Source organism: Notamacropus eugenii, chromosome 2 (assembly GCF_028372415.1).
Source record: "Notamacropus eugenii isolate mMacEug1 chromosome 2, mMacEug1.pri_v2, whole genome shotgun sequence".
Taxonomy (NCBI): domain Eukaryota; kingdom Metazoa; phylum Chordata; class Mammalia; order Diprotodontia; family Macropodidae; genus Notamacropus; species Notamacropus eugenii.
The window spans coordinates 304,332,918-304,349,562 of record NC_092873.1 but is presented as its reverse complement, the minus strand read 5'-3'; the positions used below and the strand labels follow the sequence as shown (position 1 = coordinate 304,349,562).

At 41.9% G+C, this 16,645-nt stretch overlaps 1 protein-coding gene across 7 annotated transcripts in view; it reads right to left on the bottom strand.

Annotated features, from left to right (window-relative positions):
• Positions 1-103: 103 nt before the first annotated feature.
• RPRD2 (regulation of nuclear pre-mRNA domain containing 2) overlaps positions 104-16,645 on the bottom strand; it is a 98,844-nt gene continuing 82,302 nt past the window's right edge. For 2 of the 7 annotated variants that reach the window (XM_072644693.1, XM_072644694.1), the window contains 4 exons: positions 15,901-16,161; positions 14,862-15,062; positions 8,425-11,179; positions 104-337 (listed from right to left, as the gene is read on the bottom strand). In XM_072644693.1, coding sequence (XP_072500794.1) covers positions 208-337; positions 8,425-11,179; positions 14,862-15,062; positions 15,901-16,161 — 3,347 coding nt within the window. In that variant the 3' untranslated portion in view covers positions 104-207. Of the gene's footprint in view, positions 338-7,939; positions 11,180-14,861; positions 15,063-15,900; positions 16,162-16,645 lie in introns of those variants that run through there. The other 5 variants (XM_072644696.1, XM_072644698.1, XR_011974878.1 and 2 more) reach the window with 4 other exon arrangements.

The following is a 16,645-nucleotide window of genomic DNA, read 5'->3' as shown; positions in this document are numbered from 1 at the left end:
AGCTCTCATCCTACAAAACCCCTTCCCTCCTCCCTCCAACCCCAGCGCCAAACTTCCCTTATCTCCTACTCTTTCCTTCCCACACTAAATCTGGACACGGTGCACTGGGGCTAAATGTGTTTATTGAATTAGTCACAATGAAAATGAGGGTGAAGGGTCGTTTAGGGAGGAATGACCTGAAAGAGACGAGTGTTCGTTCAGAGAAGGTTATTTGTTCTGGGCTGCCACGGAGGTCACAGCTTCCTGAGGAGCAGGGAGGGGGTGCTTGGAGTCTTTGGCCTGAGTCACAGATCCAGGACCCCAGCTCTTGGCTCTGTCTTCTGACCTGCTGAACAGCCTAGAATGAAGAAAGAAGAAGAAACATTGTGGGAAAGGTTACCCAAGAGCGCGAGCATACAGATTCAAGACCACAGGGCTAAAATAACTCATACTGGGCAGAAGTCCTCACCTGTTTCAGCCAGTGGGGAAAATGGGAAAGGGTGTGTAGACAAGCGTGATGCCCTAGACATCATATACCAATCACGCTGTAAGATAATAATGGAGACCCAAGCTGTCTACATGGACAGCTTCTCATCAGTTACCAAATCTTATTGATTCTACTTCCACAGGACCTTTCTTCTGCACTTTATTTTTTAAAACCAATTTTTATTAATCACTTGTTTTTCCATCACCTACGTTTCCCAATGTAGTTCCTCTACTCACCCTTTCCCAGAGAGTAATCCCTTATAACAAAGAACAAGGGGGGTGGGGGGGGGGGGAGGTTTAGCAAAACTAATCAATATTAACAGAAATGTCTGACATTGTACAGCACTATGAGGTGCCTTCTCATCTCTTCTTTGAGGTCAATTTCTGTACCCATCTGTTAATTCAAAAGGCTACAATCCTAATTCAAACCCTGTTCACATTTCACCTGGAAAAATGCAATCCTCCTGTTTCATCTTCCTGCTTCCATTCTATTCCTTTACAATCTGTCCTCTACTTTGCCGCCCAGCCAATAATCCTACAACACATCAGCCCTACTCTCCAAAACTGTCACCCTAGAATACTGTCTTCAGGATAAAATGCAAAATCTTCAGCCTGTCATTTTAAGTTCTCAACAATCTGGCTCCCTCGCATTTTTTCTCAATATCATTTCACATTATTTTCCTTTATGCAAGTTATTCCAAACTGGTGGGCTAGCTGCTCTCCCTACCCCCAACATTTCACCCACTCCATGTCATCGTATAAATGGTTTTCCATGTCGAGCATGTCACTCCTACTTTTACACTAAAGTTATAGAATCCCTAGTTTTCTTCAAAGCTTAACTTTGCTGCTTTCCTCCAGCACTTGGACTTTCCAGATATTAGCACAATCTTTCCCTTCTTACTTCGTATTTATTTGCATACAAGTTGTTTTGATTATACTGTAAGCTCCTTGAGAGTAAGGAAATTGTTTTGTATTCCTTGTGACTGGCACAGTGCCCTGCATATAGTGAACAGTAAAATTCGTTGAACTGAATCATTAAAATTGCTTTTCACAGAGCTTTGAGCCACAAGCAGCTGGGGGAGAAGGTTCTCATGTCAATTCCACCTCTACCAAACTGCCTAAGCTCTGAATCATCTAATTCCACAACCTCTGACTAGTGATTGGGACCAGCCTCAGCCCCAGGAAATTTAACCCCGTTACTCTGGCTGGGATATATCTACCCTCAGAGCTGAGATTTCTTCATTCCTCCTTGTCATTCAACATCTCTGTTTTTCAGTGTCATTTGTTGACACTGAAGAAAAAAGGTCAAATAGGGTTCCTTTTCCTTTCTGAGAGCCAGAGGCCCAAAACCCAAAGTATAAGACAGATAATTGAAAAGATATCTCACAAATGCTCCTAAGACTAAGGTTAGGAAAAAGGAGAGGTATGGTGAATTGAGGTCACGGACAGAAAATTCCTAGTACTTTTATTTTTGGGAGATCACCAGCTTCTTCCCATATTCGAGTGATTAGGCATTATTCCATTGCCAAAACCACCAGCCAGATCCCTCCCATCTAAAGGTTGAGTACATTTCTCATCTTCCAAGTACATGAGAAAAGGAGAGGGCATAGTAGAATCTTTTTAACCAAGAAAAATGATCTCAATCCAGTTTCCACCAGCATATATGCTCAAATTGAGCATAGCTCTTAATGAAGCAATTCATCAAAGAGAAGACAATGATTTGTAAAACTGACATCAATTTCTTCCTAAGATGAAGGAAAAATTAGGAGTAATGAAGATTAAACACCTCAAAGAACTTGGTCAATAGGAATTGAAGACAACAGGGACCAACAAAGTCAATTTTCCTAGAGACCCCTTAGTAGGAAACTCACTTATTTTCCTACAGACTTAAGGAATTTTTTTTCCAGAGAGGGCAGGCAAGTGGATAGATTGATCATTGGCCATCAGAAAGCACTAATTTCCTTTTTCAGGGAAACTCTTTCAGTGTCCTAAGACTTTAAAAGAAGCCAAGATATTAAATGTAATGAACCAAAGATAAAGGGGAAGGAAATGACATGACTGCCAAGAAAGGGATGGTGGGAAGCATATACAAAGAGTTTGCTATGTAGAGGTGGGCAAAACGGGGGCAGGGCAGCGTACTTAGCTTGAATTTGTAGGCTTTGAATATAGAAGGGTCCCTAGCCATCTTGCCCCTCTAGATAAACTGCTTTCTGGTTCTTTAAGAACTTGGACCTTAGAAGCACATTATTTGCCTTACAGGCATGCCACTGATTCTAGTTCCAGAATGACAAGGAGAGCAGACAGCCCTGAGACATTAGTATCATAGGAAAGGGAGAACTAGAGGTTTTCTACTTTTCTGTCTGGACTCAATGGATGAAGTGGGGGGAACCCAGCCTATGTTCCATTCCACAAGGGAAAACTGGATTTGCCAGAAGAGGAATTTAAGAAAATAATGCAGCAGACCCCAGAAGAGACCTTTTATTTAATATGAAGTAGAAGAGTTATGGGGTAGACTGGTTTAACCACTATCTTTTTCAAACAGAAAAAACTGTTTTTGTTTTGTTTACCTTGCTCCCACCACCAGGAACTGTTAGCTCCTCCACCCATTCTATCAACTTTTGACACCTAACTGGTAAACCAAAACAGCAGGAAACTGGACAAGAAGGGATTAGCACACTGCTGTGTGGCAAGGATTAGAAGTGCTTCTTTGTAGGCAAAATTACATTCTCTAACCCAAATAACTACATCCCAAATATGATTCTTCTGATCCCCTTGAAGGTGGGGGTGAGGTGAGAGTAACAAAGGGAGGAGCTAGAGCATTTATTTTATCCTCCCCGCCCCATTTGTTTTCTTCAGAGTCCCACTCAGGGATGAGGGCGGGGAAACCGGGCTGTTTATTTGGCTGCTCATAACTCTGTAATGAGTATTGCTCTCACAGTCCTGTCTATGCAGTCCCAATGAGTTATTACTCAGCTATTGTGAACAATAGCAGCTGACTGGGCTTGTCTATGCAGTTACTCATTAGAAAGTATGAGAAACGCCCCAATACCAAAAGTTTGTTTAAGCCCTTCTAGAATGTGTGTGACTGTAGCACTTCACAAGCTATTGAGCTTAAGCAAAAAGTAAACTGGGACATTTTCCCCCTTTTAGTGCTAAGGTTAGGGGTTGATGTAACAGAAAAACTTAGAAAGGGCAACAAACAGAATAAATTCCCTTTTCCAGGAGAGAAAGATGAACAGAAATTGAAAGAAAAAAAGTGAGGGGATACTTATTTTTGAAGTCCAGTGACACACAAAGGAACCTCAAGTAACCAGGGGGAGTGATAACCTTCCCCAGCCAGTGCCTCCATTGGGATGACCGTAGGTTACTTTTAACATCAAGGAATCATTTAATAGACTACACAGAGTTGGGAGGGAGAAAAGAGTTGAGAATTCTAAATGACAAAGACCATTCAGCAAATAAACAACAAGAAATGTGTGGGGTATGCTGCCCAAAAGGCTTCCACATCTTCCTTCATTAAGCTACTGCTTGCATGTCCAAATAGCTCTCTGGTTGCAAATTGCAGTTTTTCAGAGTTTAAGTAACAATCTAGACAGCCCATGTCTAGACAACCCCCCGTTGAGAATCCTTTGAGAACTACCTTTAACCTTCTACACCTATTATCCCTTCCTCTAAGTCAATTGTAAGAATAAGAAGTAAAAAAATGTCCCTATCTACTTTTCTTCTAAACTTCCTTTCCACCACAGAACTATTACTCTTCCATCAAGGCAAAGGAAAGTCCCAAGAGGGAATAGGAAGAAAGATGATGAGCAAAAAATGTACAAAGGCCCCCTTTGATAAGTAAACAACACTACAGAGGAGAGCATTCTTTATTAAACTGGAAAACAAAAATGATACTCTGAAGGAATTGAAAAATAGGGGAAAGGCCCACAGGAAAGGGATGTGTATGGTGGGAAAAGGGAAGGAGGCAGTGTAGTTTACGACAGAGGTGTCAAACTCAGACCACAAGACTCCAGAGTACAGCCTAAACCAGATTAAAATGTAATTAGGAAATGCTTAACAAAATAAAAATACAACCTAGATAATGCTAATTTGTGTTTTTTTAAAGTATGTATGTGTTTAGGACCTGTTTCTGTTTGAGTCTGACACCACTGGTCTACAACACCTCTTGTGTAGGTCTACAAGTGTGCACAATAACACATCTCTATAGCAAAAGGAAATGTAACCCTGTCTTCAGAGATATATCCCGGTTTCCTTCTTCTGATTTCCTGTTGTTGATTTCACCATTGGTCCTGGGAGTCATATGATGTCTGCTGGAAAAAAATCAGATTTGGATGACAAGCCAGCTCCTGGATAAGGTCGGCTGCTCTCCAGTCTCCTGCTCGCACTCACCACGGGAAACCTGAGGGCTTGCTCAGGGCCCAAAATCTCAAAGAAAAATGTCAAACCTTTAGAACTAGTTATTTTATTAAATGTTATCAATATACATTTCAAAGGATCTGCAGTTTCATTGTTGTTACCTTTAAATGCAGGTACTTTTGTTTTCCACACTGAACACGTGAGACTATATCAATCCAACATATCTATTTTTAAGCTTAACAGGCACCCCACTCCCACCCCTCCCCACCCCCCCAAAAGAAAAAAAGTAAAGCAGTCATTTACAGCAGTTTCAAAACAATAACAGCTGCAGCTTAATTCTGCATAGACCAGCAACTTCAGAATAGGACCAAGTCTTTTGTAATTAGAAAGTAAAGTGTATTCACATTCTCTAGATGCCGTCTTGCCTCCCCATAAATTCACCTCCACACTGCAGGCCTCACTTGGAGGGTAGGCTACCAGGCCTAAGACTAGGACATGGAGAAATGGGCCACGGATGAGCAGGTTTTGCAGTGACAAAAACACCAGACTTGCCAATGTTTAGGACTTCTACATCTGATTCTATTCACAAAGCTTAAAGTGAGGGTGGTGTAATCTCACTCTCTGCCCCCCTCCCTTCCCCCCAGTTCTCTGTCTGTGATTTCAGTGAGCAGTAAGGATTTCAGCAATGACTTTTTTCCTTTCATACTAATCATGTCTGTGTTAAGACACACGATGTATTTTCTTTAAAAATATTTTGTTTATTGTTATTTTTTAAACTGAAAGTAAGATACAAAAGTCAGAGCATGGTCAAGGAGGTTTAAATCACAGACACAGAAAGACTAAAACCTCTCAGTTCATGTTATGTATACCAGAAATGTCTTTTTTTTCTTTTCTTGTTATAACATACATATATACACTGGTATCTTCTGTTACTGTTGTAGATAATTTTTCTTGAAGGTAACAGCTGAGAGTTAAGTATTAACTCCCTTCTCCATCCCAAACACAAGCATGGAATATTTTCTGGCTTAAAAAAAAAAAAAGCCACCAAAAGTCTATCTTTTAAACTGTACAACAAAGTCTTCCTTTTAGGTATTAATCATCATGCTTTAATGGTACCCCCCCCCCCAAAAAACATTCAGGAGTCTACTTTTTGGGCACCTTTCAGGCCATCTTCTGATGAAATCAAATGGTGAGAGCTTTTTCAAGTAAATACTACACATAGTTTAAGCAAAGAGCAGCAGGAATAATTCACATTCTTATATTCCAAAGGGAAATACATCCCTTTTCTCCACTCATCCCCCTCCAAGTCTATTTCAGTATCAAAAATTAAACAAAACCCCAACATACTTTCTATGCCCCCCCAACACTGTCAGGCTCAATGTTACTGAACTGCTTCTTTGCTTACTAATCCAGTCATTCCCACAAGACTGTGCATGAATGTGGGGAGCTCTAGGGGACCTGGGAGAATCAGAAAAACGGAGAAGAGTTGGGCTAAAGACTAGACACACATTAGGGAGATGGATTTTTTTAAGCACCCTAATTGCACAAGACATGAACCCTCTAAAGCTCAAATAAATAATGTGGAATAAGTTACATGAAACACTCTGAAAAGCTTAAACATGGTTTCCTTTCTTTTATACCAATGTAAACTTGCTCTAACAAGACAGAACCATACTTCTGTAAATTTCTCTACTGTTCACCACCCCCTGCAAAACACCGCCCCCCCCCCCCCCCCCCCCCATCCAAGCACACTAGATTGTTCAGTACTCACACTTTTCTTATCTCATCCTTTTTTCCTGGCCTGGAAAGAAGTATAAGAAACCTGATGGAACTATGAAAACCTCAGCAGATCCTATTTCAATTACTCTGCTGGAGATTCTCAAAAGGATATTTCCACATTAGGTATATATTTTGGAGGTAGAGTAGGGGAAAGAAGGGCAGGGAGAGGCACTAAATCACAAAAACAAGGGAAAAAGCAGCAAAGCAAGGGCTGTTTCCCTATGATGCTAAATCTGACAGTGGAAACAAACAAAAATCTCACCCTCCCTCCCCTCCCCCAAGCTCTTAAAGCAATTAGATCACGTTGAGGACAGAAGACCTTTTCTTCCTGCCTGGAGACTGAGACTTCAGCCTTATTAGTGACAACTTACTGTACATGAACCCTAGAAACTGAGATTCATCAGGTCCTCCTGTAGCCACATTCCTCTTAAGAGGTAAGAAACAATACATCCCAAGTAGATATAGCACTTAAAAAATGCTACAGAAATTTTTTTTTTAGAAACCTATGGAATGCAAAATTTTTTTCCATTCTCCTAATTACTGTCATAAATTGCTGACATAGCCCAGAGGAAAATTTTTTTCTAGATATCAGGAACAATAACTACAGGAGACTCTAAATTCTGAGTACAGAAATGTCTAGGGAGGCAGCCTGAAGAACATAAAAACAAAAAAACTTTGGGAGTATTTGTTTACATTATAACTAGATCTCAACTGTAGTGACTTTCACTTTGGCCAAACCAAGAGTAGAGACAAAAGGAAATAGTAAAGACAAAGATAAAGAAGCAGAGGCAAAAATCTAAGTGCAAATGTGCGAATCAGTCACCTATAATCCTGATCCTGTCCCTAAACATGTTTTTGAAGGACAGAAACATGTTACAGCTAACTGCTCTACCTCCCATTTCATATATAATCTATCATCAATCTCTACTTTTACCCAGCTAGAAATGACCTTTCTCTAGCACTCCCAAAAATGAGAAGTTTAGATCCCCCAAAAAGGTGCTCATTCTGTCCCAAAGGTTACCTCTAAAATGACTGAGAAAGGATGTCTGAATTTTTAAATTCGACTTCAGAAGAGGTGAAGAGCAATGATACATATGTGCTCAGAAACTTTAATGTCTTTAAAAAAAAAAGCTCCCAAAACCAAAACTTCCTATTTCTTCCCAAGTTGTTCCCTTCCATTGTCAGCAGGACACAGACGGCCAGTGAAGACAGCTAAGCTGATTCTACATAGCAGTGACAATTATGGAGTGAGGGGAAGAAGGAAAGGGCAGAATACATCAGTTGGCCACATGATAAGTCAAGCCCCAAATAACATCCCAACATCGCACATATGTCATTATCTGTACTATTGGAAGTTTTATTTAAATGGCAATAGTCTTCATAAAATGGGGTCAGAACAGGTTTTGTTTTCCTTTGCTTCTGTTGCTCCATGACCCACAACCAAACTGGATGCTGTGTGTGTGTGTGTATGTATGCATGCATCTATCTATATATACATATACATATACACACACACACGCACACACACCCCCCACAAAAATAAATGAGGGTGGGAGGTTGGTAAGAAAAGATAGAAAATCTAGTAGAGTTGGGAGGTGCAAGCAGAGATCTCTTTTAATTTAGGAAGGTGACATGGGGGGGGCCCTTTATCACAATAATAAAAAAGGGGGAAAAAACAAGACGTTAGGGAAAAGAAAAAAAAACAACAAAAACAAAAGCACAAACAAAAAAAAAACAAAACAGAACAAAAAAACCAAAAAAAACCTACTTCCAACGCTCTCTAGAGTGTTCAAAATGCTTTCCCTTGGTCTCCATCAGTACCTGGGAGGGAAGAATGGGCGTTTTGGTGCAAAGAACGGAGGGCCCCTAGTAAAAGGTGGCCTGGGCCTCTTTAAGCTGTGAAATGGGTCTCTGTTGAGAAAAGATTCCCTAGGCCGAAAGTCTGGCCGGGGGTTCCGTAAGATCATTCCACTCCGGCTGATGGTGTCTCTGTGTGGGGGACCCAAGGCAGGGCCACTGCTGCTGCTGCCCCCCCCACCTCCTCCGTGGGTTGGGCCTAGGTGCTCCCGAGAATGTGTGGGCAGGCTTAGGCCCTCACGAACACGGCTGAGGCCAGGGCCATTGAGGTCCCTCTGTGTGGGGTCCCGGGGTCCTGGGAGCACTCCAAAATGCTCAGCCAGATTCCCTTGGAGGAGGGAGCTATGCTCCTTGGAGAACACTGCGACAGGCCCCGGCACTCCACTGTGCTCTGCCAAAGGTGGGGCTTGGAAGGAGACCACTCCTGAGTGGTCAACAGGGGGAGGAGGAGGGGGAGGGTTAGAAAAAGGGACGCCACTGCCACCACTGCTGCTGTGCTCCCCAGGGGGTGGCGGAGGAGGTGGAGTGGAGAAGGGAACCCCACCATGATCCCCAGGAGGAGGGGGTGGGGCACCATGGGCTAGGGCTGCTTCCTTTGAGAAGGGGTTCGAAAGATCCACAGAAGCCAGGTGGCTGGGAGTATCCCGAGAGAAGAGCCCTCCATGCTCCTTAGAAGGAACAGGTGGGGCAGATGACGGCCCCATAGGCTCTCTCTGGAAAGGTGCCCCATGCTCCAAGGGGGGAGGGGGGAGATGGTGTTCAAAAGTAGAGTTGAAGTTGCTGGAACGAAAGCTGACATTTTCCTGAAATGAGGGTGCCCGCTCCTTGTAGGCCGCTGTTTTGAAGCCAGAAAGCCCCCCTCCACTCCCACCCCCGAGGGGCAGCTCTGAGGCACTCGAGGGGCCATTGTCGAAGGAGCTGCCTGAGGGGCTCAGCTCAAACCAACCCACCCTGGAAGGCTCACGCCCATGTCCTCTAGTCCCTTTCCCCAGCACCCGGATGGACTCTACTGTCTGGATGGGCTCCCCTGACATCCTCCTGTTGGAAGCATTATGGTAACCCAAGGTTTCTATGGGGGCCCCTTTCTCCTCAGTACTATCAGGTAAATCTAAGCAGGAAGAGGAGACTCGTGTTTCTATGCGGTAGTGCTCCTCTGGCTGCTGCTGCTGCTGCTGATCACTGGAACTCAAGCTGGGCTGGACGAGGCTGGCGAGGCTGACCCCATCACTTGTGCTACCCTTGCTGGGGGCCTGGCCAAAATGCTTATCATCGGAGGGCTTTCGTGAGGCATTTTTGAGCATATTCTTAAACTCAATTGTCGAAGTGGTAGAAATGGAGGAGGCCAAGACCTTTTCCACGCCTGAAGTGGGTGCCCGGCCTGTGGGAGTGGCAAGGGTGCTCTGTGGAGAGAAAAGGGAGCGGTGTGGGATTGAGTGAGGAGAGTCTGGGTACTGTTTCTGGGGTAAGCCGAGATGTGCAGTGGCAGACTGAGAAAGGCTACTGTGGTTGGAGTCAGGAGAGAAAAAGGAATCATTCTTACTCGGGGATGGTGATCGGTCTGACCCAGACTCATTCCCTCTTAGGTTATAGGCACCATACAGGCCAGGAGAAGAGGAGAGATGGTCACAACTCTCACTCGGGTCCAGTAGAGCCCTCATTGCTGGAGGGAAGGCAGACTTCACACCAAATTCCTGTGTCCTATGGCTATAGCTGGATAGGATGGGTTGGTAGTCTGTGTCAGAAAGCTTGCTTGCTTTTAGGATAGATTTAGCTGGCTTCTTCTCTAGATTCATCATGGCTGATGGAGGGGGTCCTGAGTATTCAAAATCTCTGTAATCCTCATCCTCCTGGAAAGAGGTATCTGGGTAGAACTTTTCCTGTGGTGAATCCATGAGGGAGGATGGCCTCTCCATTCCATCAGAAGTTTGCTTGTAGGGGGATTCACTGCCTAGTCCAAAAGGCCGATAGGAAGATACAGAGTTAGATAGCTCTTGGGAATAGCTATCATCCCTCCCTGGGGGTGGTGACCTTGTACTGCTGGGTGTGGAAGAGCCAGGACTAATAATTTTAGACAGCAAGGACATAGTATCCACATTACTGGACGTGGGTTTGTCCATCATCTCATCCTGGGTAGGAGTCCCACTCCGTTCATCCCGGACAGGAGTTCCATCAATGTTGTCCATGGAAGTGCTTGTTGGGCCTCGCTGAAAGTCAGATGGATGACTCTCGGCTGGAATACTGGCCCCCAAACTGCTGAGAATTGGGATATTCAGGTTTAACCCACTGAAGCCAGGGTTACCTTTCAAAAAGTTATGGATCTTCATCTCTAGGCTTGGGGAGGTGGGCTCTGACTCTAGCTTTGGCTTAGAGATCTCAGAGGACTGTCCCATAGCAGGTTCGGTGGATGGAATAGCAGGATTTGCACTGTGGGAAGCAGAAAATCCCAGTGAGTTGGATGGTGGCTTAAAACTTGAGGTTGGGAGCCCTGGGTTGTGTCCTACAGGGACCTTGCTAGCTGAAGTTGAAGAAACCTCAGAAGTTGAAGAGTTAGGAGAATAGCTAAAGCTTTTGGGCATAAAGGATTGTGTGTTAGAGGGCAGACTCCTCCCTTTCACGCTGGAGACGCTGGTGTTGGCGGGGGAAGATGAAGTGCTCTGGCACATGGCTTCACTTGAAGCAACTGGGTTCCCAGTAACACTCTGAAGTAAGGATGACAGGCCTAGGGAAAAAAAAATTGGATATCTGAGAAATAAAAAAGACAAAGAATCTCTCCCAAACTCAACAAAAGTCATAGAGACTACTCAGTCACCCTTATCCAGTTTGATGGTACACTAAAAATGTCTGGGGGAAACAAAACAAAACACAAAGCTTTACAAGGAGTAAAGTGGTCAAAAAATGCTTCAATGTAACTTAAAATACTGAAGTTGTTTATAAAATATGAAAGAACAATTATTCATCAGCTGTGTGTAGCATGGTTGGCAACACAGTAGTCAGAAGGTATTTTCTACTGCAAAGTTTCAGATTAAAACGCCTGTTTATCTCTAAAAACTGAAACAAAAAAAGAATGCTTCTCTCTCTCTCTTTCTCTGTCCCTCCCTCCCCCCCCAGACTAAATAGGCACTGATTCCTACAAAGGAAAAAAAAAGGTTTTTGTGACCCTGAGCAAGTGGCATAGCTGAAAGTTCACCCCACTTGCTGAGAAATCAAGTTTTCCAGAATGTCTGAGAGGGCTCCAGGGAGGAGTTGTTTCCCAATTGAAAAGAGCTGCTCCTGTAAACATTTTGAAGAAAAACCCTCAATTACTGATAGCAAAAAATTCTGAAGAAACCAAGAGTTTTTTAACATAGCCTAATGTGTGCTAATCAATTCTCAACCAAACTTTAAATAGCCTTATGGAATTAAAAAAGACTAGCATCTTTTGGCATCAAATACATTAATTTAGGAAACAATTCCTTAGTAACATAGTTGAAGAGGAAATAAACTTCAATGAACTCATACTGATTTGATGACCTTTCTGAAAATTTGTAACCAATTGATAAATCTAAAGTTCTGAGAAGGATTAATGTATGGAGATTGTCCCAGTTATGCTAACCTTCCAACATTTCTAGTAACCATAATCCATTTTTGAACAACTTTTCTATAGCAATAAAAAACATTACCCTTCTGAAAAAAAGCTTCCAGAGAGTCAAACATGAGTCTCAAAAAAAGTATTTCCACAATTTAACTTTGTAAAGCTATTTTTCAACAATGGTATTAAGGCAGGATGAGATGAATTTCTCATGAGCCATACTTCATTTTCAGAAAAACAAAATTAACTGTCAGTAAAAGTTTGAGATGAGCTTCATATCCTCGTATCTGGAGATCTAAGTGCTCTTAGATATATTTGGTTTTGTGTAGAAACAATTCTACAAAAGTTGACAAAATTAATTCTCTTGTTAGAGAGTGAAGGCAGAGATTTTATTTTTACTTTTATTCCTTGAAGTTACCCACCGCTCATTCTATTAGCAAAAGAAACGTTTCAGAATGTCTTTTCTGTATCTGCAGGATACTTCCGCAATGGTTTACTATGGATTTTTGCTGCTGGGGTGTTTCACTTGTGTGTGGCTCTTTGTGACTCCATTTGGGATTTTCTTGGCAAAAGTACTGGAGTAGTTTGCCATTTTCTTCTCCAGTTCACTGGACAGATGAGGAACTAAGGCAAACAATTTAGTGACTTGCCCAGAGTGACATAGTTATTAAGTGTCTGAAGCTGAATTTGAACTTGGGGCTTCCTGGCTCTGGGACTGGGGATCTGTCCACTGTGCGACCTCTTACTGGCTTTAAGCGATAATCTCTTTCAAATGTGCTATTTCATAACACTTAGAATTAAGAAAAAATAAAGGACTCCAATACTATTAGTGTGCAATATGCAAAAAATATAGGTGTATTTCAGGACTTCACAGATAGAGATGAGAAAAGGAGTAAAAGGGAATTCATATCTATGTTAAAACGTCCAAATCATCATCGAAATTAGTACTATGACACGAGGTAACATTATCATTAATTTTACATGTTCTATGCCAGTGGAAAGGAGAGTAATTTGATCTTCATTATTTGGGAATGACCTACACACCCTGATTAACAGGAGCTACTTCTTATTTGGGCAATTGGTCTATTTCAACAGTGCTAACTAAACTGATCTGTTTATAATGAATTCTGTTAAAAGTCCAATCTTAACCAACACCCCATCGATCCTTGATCATGCAGCAATCAGGATAATGAAGACAATACTTTGGTACTTAGCACTGTTGCATAAACATATTACAATGCAATATAATACATTCTAATGTGAAGGGTTTTTACCAAAGGCTATGCTATACATCCTTTTGAGGAGTGATTATTAGCAAAGAGCTGAAGACTCTTCCCTAAAAGTTCTTCTTCTCATTGGACATGGATTCTCAAAAGCTATGTGAGGAGAACTCAAGCTCTGGTAAGTTCAACCAAGTTGTAAAAATCCTGTGAGTCAGGTCTGGGCAACAGATGTCTGCTGTCTGAGGACCAGCCTAGCTAAGTAAAGAAAGGCATGCCACAATAGGCCAGAACTCTTTGGTTGTAGTAAGCCACAAATAGATAAAAATACAAAATGACCTTTGGTCCAGTGTCATTTCTTTCTATTTCTGCAGTGATGGTAGTGATGGTGGTAAAATGGTGGAAAGAGAAGCAATGATGATAAGAAAGATACATTTTAACCTTAATTTAACTGCTTCTACAAAATGTGAAAGCTTTTTCCACCAAATTAATATAATTTTAAAGAAACAGAGCTATTCTAATATTGATGTTTTTGATATAAATAAAACTGGAAGCAAATAAACATAAAGCTGGCATGCCACCCACATAGCAAAAGGAAGATCGAATGCTGCAATGATACATACAAAATGTTAAAATCCCCAGAGGAAGTCCTTCAGCAAGCTGTTCTGTGGAGACGTCCCACAGACTTAAGAGGGCTTGGTGAAAGGAAAACCCACATCAGTGATATGCTGGAACCACTGTAGTATTGAAACAAGATGTAGAGAACTCACAAAGCTAGAGGGGTATAAAGAGGGGCACTAAAAGAAAACAACAGGATTCAACCAGTGTTCTGCCTCATCTGATCAACTACATGTATCTTTGTACCATGTGATGTTTCTATTTATTCAAAATTAGGATACAGTTGAAGTTTTCATGATCAAATTTGATACAACAGGGTTCTACATGTATATGATCTGTTACTAAAAGATTAATCTTTTGAGTTATGTTTTACTTCAGCTATTAGGAAAATCCACGATGGTGTGGTAGACAGACAGCATGCCTCAGAGTCAGGAAGGGCTAGGTTCAAGTGCTGATTCTGACCCTGGGCAAGTCACTTAATTTTTCAGTGATCCCTATGTCACTCTCTAAGATGATAAACTGCAGAATAGATGGAGATTTTCATCCATGGACATAATTTCTTCATCGAGAATTCCTTACATGGGGGTGGAGGGAAGGGAAGAGGAAGGGAATAAACATTTATATGCTTAATAAGAACCTTCTCTGTGGCAGGCACTGTGCCAAGCACCTTTGAAAAAATATTATCTCATTTAATCCTTACATCAACCTCACTGGTAGGTAATATTACAATCCCCAGTTTACAATTTGGGAAATTGAGGCAAACAAGTTAAGTGACTTGCCCTGGGTCACAAAGCTATGAGCCTAGATTTGAACTCAGGTCTCCCTGACTCCAGGCCCAGTTCTAATCATTATATCACCAGAACCATGGATTACATGGATGAAATGACAGATTCTGTAGGAAAAAAATGATTAGATTGAATTTATATTCTTTGAATCCACACTGACCAGAAATGTACATATGCAAATCTAAGTCCTTTGGAGGCCTGCTGTGTTACCTTGCAGTGCAGGGGCTGCTTGTGTCTGGGTTTTGGAAAGGGCAGAGAGAATGCTCTCTGGGGTGATTTCCACCTTTGAGAGGATGTTGGCCAGAGGATTGTGAGATGTTGTCGTAGCAGGAACAGGTGCTTTCAGGTTGCCTGGGAGGTGTGTGGGACTGGTAGGAGTGCCTGGAGATGGTCTTGATGCAGGACTGACCCCTGGTGGAGAAAGATCAAAGTGCAACTAGACATGACTTTCATGATTCATGAAATGCCCAAACTGAAATGGTCCTGAGAGGTAATTTACTCCATTCCCAATATAGCATCTCAAACATCTGCTAATCTAGGCTCTAAGGGAACCTACTATCTCCAAGAACAGCCTATTCCACTTTGGGACAGCTTTAATCGGACATTTAATTTCAAGACTAAAACCGCCTCTTTGAAATTTCCACACAACACTCCAATTCTGCCTTCTGGGCCAAGGAAAAGAAGTTTGATAACTTTTCACTCGATAGCCTTTTAAATACTTAAGAAACAGCCATTATGCCTCCCTAGTCCCTACAACTAATCCTCATATATTCTCCTCTGCTGAATAAATCAAGCATTTTAGAGGCTATCCACAAAAAAGTTCATCTCACTTTAAGCAAGAGACTGCTTAGAAAATAAGGTTCCTGGTAGTTTTCCCTTACTTGGCATCTCCACAGCCCTCTATCCTTAATTCATGATGTATGTATTTCATTTCCCCCCACTAAATTTTGAGTGGGACAAGGGTAAAGTCACTATACTTTCCCAGTGGATATACTGGATCCACACTACAGGGATCCATACATATTGTGCGCTCAATAAATGCTGTCATTTAACAACTAAACAGAAGGAGAGATGTTGCTCACAAGATGGAAAGTGTTTCGCTACTAGAGAGTTTATTATTGAAAAATATTTTTCCCTTTTAAAGACTAGTTAAGCAGTCTCCATTTAAATTATAATTACATTTTAAAAATATTAGCCTAACTTAATACTTGAGAGTGATTTTTTTCCCACCCTCCTCACTGGCACTTACCTGTATTCTTCATGACGGATGTCAGACTGCTAAGGATGGAACTGATCTTTGCCAGATCCACATTGGCTAGATTCGGCAAAGCCAGGGCAGGGGAAGGGGGCAGAACGGATGAGCTCATGGGTTTTGGTGGTGGTGGAGTTGATGTCACAGCCACAGAAGCTGTGGTGCATGGTGCTGCCTTTGGGACACTTTCTGTTAGTTTAGTGGGTGCAGACGTGGGTATAGTTGGCTTCTCAACAGGTTTTTCCTTCCTGTCCTCCACTGTTTAAAAAGAAAAAGGCATCCTGTTGATGGCCTGTTTTACTTCTGATAAAGGGGTACTATGTTTCTTTACTGATTTCTAATTGAATCTGTGACTGAAATTTACAAATGCTACAGAGAAATACTATCATGAGTTGTTTCCCCTTAATTCCTTAAATTCTTGTTCTACCATTTTACAAACTAGATCAAAATTTCATAGAATTTCACCTTTCACAGCACGTTTTCTAATTAAACTATATTCTTCTCTGACTAACAAGAATTTATTAAGCATTTTCCAGTACCAAGTACTCTTCAAGGTGCTAAGGTTAAAGATAAAGGGTCTAGATCTCAAGATTATATTCTAACATGGGAGACAGTCTGTAGCCAGATAAATACTACACAAATAGGAAACAAATAGAAAGCAGTCTTGGGCAGAAAGGCACTAGAGCTGGGAGGTCCAGGAAAGGGGCCATGGAAAAGGTGGTGCTTGAAATGAATCTGGAAG